Raw genomic sequence first — 5777 nt, 5'->3', positions numbered from 1 at the left:
CACCTTCATCTCCTTCTCCATGTATATTCTAAAAAAATTAAAAGCTCTTCAGAAAAATGTCAGTTTCAACAAACAATTCCAAGGTAATATTGAATTTTTATCATAGTTTCTTCAAATTTCAAGGGAGCAACTGAATTTTAGGCTATATAAAAAAAAAATCCGTTTAATGCTTTGTTACATTCTCAGCTTTTGTAATGAGGTAACACTCAACTTTGTAGAAGTTATAAGGACCGTTTAACAAAAAGCAAGATACGAATTTGAGTTTCATACCTGATCTCTCAGTCTCTCCTGGTGTCCCATTATTGCTGTAGCATGGTGGGGATATTTCTGTTTCAGATGCTCAAGAAATGCCTCTCTCTTCCTGTCCATTTCCGAGGTTTGCATTCCCAGTATTTCTTTGGAACTGCGAGGGCCACCTACTGTATGTCTTCGAGGGATGTTGCGGGTGGACTTTGAATTAGAAGAAGTGTGACTGTTTGGGGTCGAAAGGAGCTCTTTAGATCGGAGACATTCTGCATCGTCTAGTGATGTTACATGCAAACTGGTTTTTGCCTGGTCTGAAAAAAAAAAAAAAACAAAACAAAAACCCCAAACCAAAATATTGTAAGAACTTAATCCCAACATTCACATTAGTAAGAAAGAGAAAATAATCAATATAAAAGCTAGGTTCTTTTAAAAGTCTGGTAGTGTTCAATGGCGTGTTCTGCATCATTCTGTAAGAAGCGGCCCGGAAATAATCATTTATATAAGCTATGCACAGCACTCACATACTTTTAACACACGACCGCAGTATTGCCTCACAAAAAAGTGAGCATCATTAAAGTAGATGTTCCTTTTATATCATCTTTACCACTATGTGACTTGAAAAGAGGATCTGACAGGGTCCTTATTCCCTGACCTTTAAAATCTACAGGATGCTTTCCATGAGAAGAAACAGGTTTCTTCAATAGGCTCCAGTACACTTAATGGCCCCGTAACTAGTATCGTTGAGGATACTAACTGATAAAATTCCTTTGACAAGGAGATTTGAAATCCTTAATCTTTTCTCAGTGTGTTTTCAGCATGCTCTGAAACACCTATGAAATAATAAGAGGGTTTTGGAGGCTTTTTTCCCTGATTTCTGACTGTGGTCTGGCTTTAAATTTCACGGATCTCCCTTGGATTTTATACGTCTCAGGACAGCGGGCTGGAAAATACTACATCACTTTTTCAATAAACCATTTCTTAAGAAACAGAATAAAAGCAAGTTTTGTGCGATATAAAAAGAAAAAAAAACTCAGATAAATTTTACAACTTTAAAATCTACTTTAAGACCAAAGACTGTGACAACGTTTGTAAAGAGACAGGCAGACACCGAGGGTATGTAAGTGCTGGCTTATCTTCAGGTAACTGGGTAACACGAACCCTCTGGTGCATGAAAAAGTGTAGTCTGGAGCCCTGTTACCTAATACCTTTGAAAAATCCCTCACTCCTTTGTCAGCAATGGGTCAGTGCACTCCAGATCAGGTTTTGTGGCCTTTGTCAGCAAAGGAAAAAAAAAAAAAAAAAAACCAGAAGCATTGAAAAGGCCTCTCCAAGTCTGATGTGGCCTTCCCCATCTTTACCGGCAGCCTCAGACGTCCCTGTGAGTGTTAACCCTTTACAGCACCTCCCCAGGAGCTGGAAGCTCCTTCCACTACGTGTTTTTAATACATCTCTATTTCTCTCCGTCTGACACTTTTCGTCTTGTAGCCCTTTATCCTCCCAGCGACCGTCTCCCCCGCGTGCTGCCATTTATACGGCACTGCTGTTGGGAAACAGGCACCTACTCGCTTCTTTTTATGGTTCAGTCAGTCAGTTTGACACCCTGCCTACCACCTGCCTCAGGATTTTATGCTGAGGATCTTTCAGCTTTCTGGTGTGCTTGCCAAGTCCCAGGTACCATCAAGCCACGGTAATAAAGTAAATCCTCCACCGATGGAGCCGCTGCCGCTGTGATGCCCCACCAATGCACATGAGGAACCAATTCCCTTGGGTTTCACAGGACTGGGCCCTGGAAGGTCCTCAAAGACTTTGCATGTTTCTGTAAGCTCCCTATAACGCTCAAGGACTCCAAAATACCAACAACACCCTCTCGTTTGCATTCATGGAAACCTATCCCAAAAGCAGAACCGGAGACAAGAGCCCAGATTGCAGGTGGCCCCACGCTTTGATGAGCACAGATCCAGGAACGACCATGGAAACAGGTTTGGGTCACGGGGAAGTTTTGCTCTCACACAGACTCAAAATGCCATCTCTGATCTCCGCAGCACCTTCTAAGATCTTCTTAGAAGCACAATTCTGGTTAAACTTTCAGAGCAGCAGCCTCACGTGTATGTACACACACACACGCAAACTCCACTTTTCCAAGCACAACTCAATTAAAAAACATCCAGCCTCACTGATTACTGAAAATTCAGAGCACCAACCGCCAGGTACACTCAGCTTGTTTGAGAAGAGTGGCAAAAAGGAGAGTTTTGCTTGCAAGAAGTACGCATGGCTACTCCAGATACACTCGGTCAAAATGGTTTCTGAAAGCTGCACAGTCATTTCAATGGATTTTACATGGGAGGAAAAAGAGGTGGGATGGGGCTGGCTGGAATTTACCGTCTTTAATTTGTTGCACCCAGAGCCCAGAGGTTATATCCCTGAGGCTGTTGGAACAAAGGCAGCAGACATAAATAAGGGATTTCCTTGAGGCTCGAGGGAGTCAGTGTGAGCGTGGGTGACTGAGTGCAGCAATTTGGTATAAACCCTTAAAGTATGGTCACAGCAGCAGTTTCAATCACCGAATTGGTGGCAGGCACTTCCTCAAGAAGGCAGGTAAACCTACACTGACAAACACAACCGAGAGCTCATGAATGTGTATTTCAGGTCCTAAATCTCTCTCATGCAAAGCCTTTCCCTGCTCTGCACTTCAGTCATTTCAATAGCTTAAGAAAAAGGTAATTATTTGGAACATAAAGAGACTTATCAAGTAAAGTGTGTTACCACTGTTTGTTATTGGGTGAAACCTTGAGAAGGAATCAAAAATAACATCTTTTTCTTATTCTATATTAGAAAGATCAACAAATTCTCTTATTTTTCTTTCATATATTTGGAAAATGCTGTATAAATACCAGTGAAAAGAAAGGAATGTAAGCTATGCAAACTAATTGCTAGTCTTGCTAGCGAGCTGACCTGGGCATTCAGCAAGATCCCGCAGCATTACAGCACACAGCAGCACGTGACTTTCTTTGCAAACCAAACTCTCTGTCATGTTTGAATATGGGTCTTTCCCCTAGTAATTGCTGAAAAAATCTACCTTGGCCACTTCCTAGATAGGGACAAGTGACTTTGATGGCAAGGTTGAAAGCTGGGATGGTGAACCCCCGCCGTGCACCTCGGGGCACATAAGCTCCACAGCTGCTGTGTGGGCCACAGTGCTGCTACAGGCAGGAGAAACTGAGAGGTTTTCTGGATCCTGGAGTTGCTCAATAACAGCGTGGGCAAACTTTCCATATCTTCCAAGTGAAGATAATAGGCCTAGAAAATCAATCCCCACAGATAACTGTGAAATGTGTGAAGGATCACGTGATGGTTCCCAGAAGAGAGCTAAGAGCAGCAAAAGGATAAATTATGCAAGTACCTTCCTTGGAAAAGGAGTAAAGAGAAGCCAATAGAAAACACGGAGGTGTGAGATAAGCTTGTCTCCCTCTCTCCCTCCCTCGTATTCAGAAGCTAAAAGCTGAAGGTCTTTCTGTTCAATAAAGTAGCAAGTCTAGAGGGCAACAAAAAGCAAGACTTGCTGATTGACAGCGGAGGGGTCTGGTTATCCAAAGGCTTGAGTAACCCTTACACTTGAGTCGCTTCTCTGATCTGAAAACAAATTTCAAGATTTCTTAACATCACCCATTACTACAGTAGATATAACTACAGGAAGGGCCCAGGTCTGCAGGGTAGAAGCAGCATGCCTAGGATTATCAGGAAGATTATCATGAAGGATTAATTGCTGTGACCTGGAAATTAAAAAAAAAAAAAAAAAAAAGAAAAAAGGTCTTCAACAGGTCCTGGTATGCAATTCTTCTAAGTCACACCCTCCATGAAGTCTACAAAGGTCAGAAAAGTCACTTTGCTTCATTACTTTAAATGTTGTGAAGATTTTAATTAGTCTTGTTTTGCAACCTAGGTGACATAAGAGAAGAACATTTTCAGAATAATTTCAGAAAGGAGCAAGTATGGACCTGACCCATACCGATACTATGAAACTGAGCCTTGAAGCAAACCACATTCAATACTTAAAGTTTAAGAAAAGAATACAATTTTAACAGTGTGAGTCAAACCCACCTCCGTTATATTTATGCTAGCAGCAAATTTGAGATTATTTGGAATGTTTCTAATTTACTCCACTGTCTTTACAATTAGCTCTCTTTCCAAGGAACTTTCAAATGTAAATTTTGGATATGGGCCAAAACTACTACATTCGGTTATGAGCTTTCAAGCATTCAAAATTTTTGGGAATCATAGGATCGGTCCGGTCAGACCTTTGTTTTTCTAGCTCCACATGTATCTCAGGCAGCTTCATACAACCCATACAGGAGAAATATGTTACTGAAGGCTTTTTTTTTTTTCTTCTTCAGACACATCCTTTAAGTGAAGATTTCTGTCCCACTAAACAGGAACATACACAGATGCACGCGACTTGCACTGCCCAGTATTTTAACTTAAAGAATGATTGAAAAGAGCATCAAGCAATTAATGAACCCCCAAGAAAAAAAGACTATTTTTTCTCCTAAGTTCTCAATGCACTATTTTCTGATATTACATACTCGTAAACTTGTGTGATTTTTTTTAAAACCACATGTACCCGACCATGCGCTATTTACTTCACAGAAGCACAGTAACACAACTTTTTCTGAAGTGCCTATGAGGAAATACAATACACATGAACTGGGAATGTTCACAGGTGCTCCACAAATACTATAATAGCTATAGATTAGATCAGGTATTTGTCATGCTACTTGAATGTTAAGCTCCACGTGGAACAGCCCACGTAGAATTCACCAGGAAATAGTTTTCGTTCCCTTTTAGACAAAATATATAGTGCAACACTAATCGTACAACTGCACCCCAGCTAACCCGCCGTGAAAACCACGCTTATAATTTCTTGGCTTCGCTCCAAAACAAACCCAACTGGTTTCACACAAAGTAAACTAACCCTGTGACAATCTGCCATGAATCTCCCTCTCTTAAAAGACACCCCGAGAAAAAGATGAGCTCAAAGCTACTTTTATGAAAGAAGAGCTATTTCCCTGCCGTAGGTGAAGCATGCAGAGCATTTAAAGGGAACGTGACATTATTTCTCCCCCCCTCGCGGCAGCAGCACCCTCCGCACCAGGCAGCGTCCTGCAAACTGTGACAGCAATACGGCACGCTCCGTGCTTTAAAGGTTAGACCGAAGTCTCTCTAAAGAGAAAGTTAAACTCACAGAGTATTAGGGACATCTGCAGAGCCATTAGCACAAGACAGACATGCTTTTTTTCCCATGCGTTCTGCCTCCAGTCATAAAAAGCAGCAACGAGGGGCACGTTCAAATGTAACTCCATCTTTGCCTGATTCTCGTACTTACCCTTCATCTGCCTGCTGTCTGCCGAGCAAGCCAGGCACGGCTCAAGTTTCTGGCTTTCGTTTTCCTCCATTGTCCCTGCCTACCGCACAAGCTCCCCGCTCCAACTTGGAAGCCGCGGCGCCCGGGCCGTCCGCGCCAGTCTCGGGGCGGA

At 42.2% G+C, this 5777-nt stretch overlaps 1 protein-coding gene across 1 annotated transcript; it reads right to left on the bottom strand.

Moving 5' to 3' along the window:
• Nucleotides 1-270: 270 nt before the first annotated feature.
• LOC104077699 (sickle tail protein homolog) lies at nucleotides 271-5727 on the bottom strand (the record flags this gene model as incomplete). The annotated part of the gene is made up of 2 exons (XM_009579016.1): nucleotides 5627-5727; nucleotides 271-557 (listed from the first exon to the last, which is right to left on the bottom strand). Coding segments are annotated over exons 1-2 (357 nt in total), but the record flags the coding sequence as incomplete, so codon positions are not given.
• Between the last annotated feature and the right edge of the window lie 50 nt (nucleotides 5728-5777).

This window comes from Fulmarus glacialis, unplaced genomic scaffold (assembly GCF_000690835.1).
Source record: "Fulmarus glacialis isolate BGI_N327 unplaced genomic scaffold, ASM69083v1 scaffold18590, whole genome shotgun sequence".
Taxonomy (NCBI): domain Eukaryota; kingdom Metazoa; phylum Chordata; class Aves; order Procellariiformes; family Procellariidae; genus Fulmarus; species Fulmarus glacialis.
Note: the sequence above shows the minus strand (reverse complement) of the source record. Positions and strands in the feature narration are given on the sequence as shown.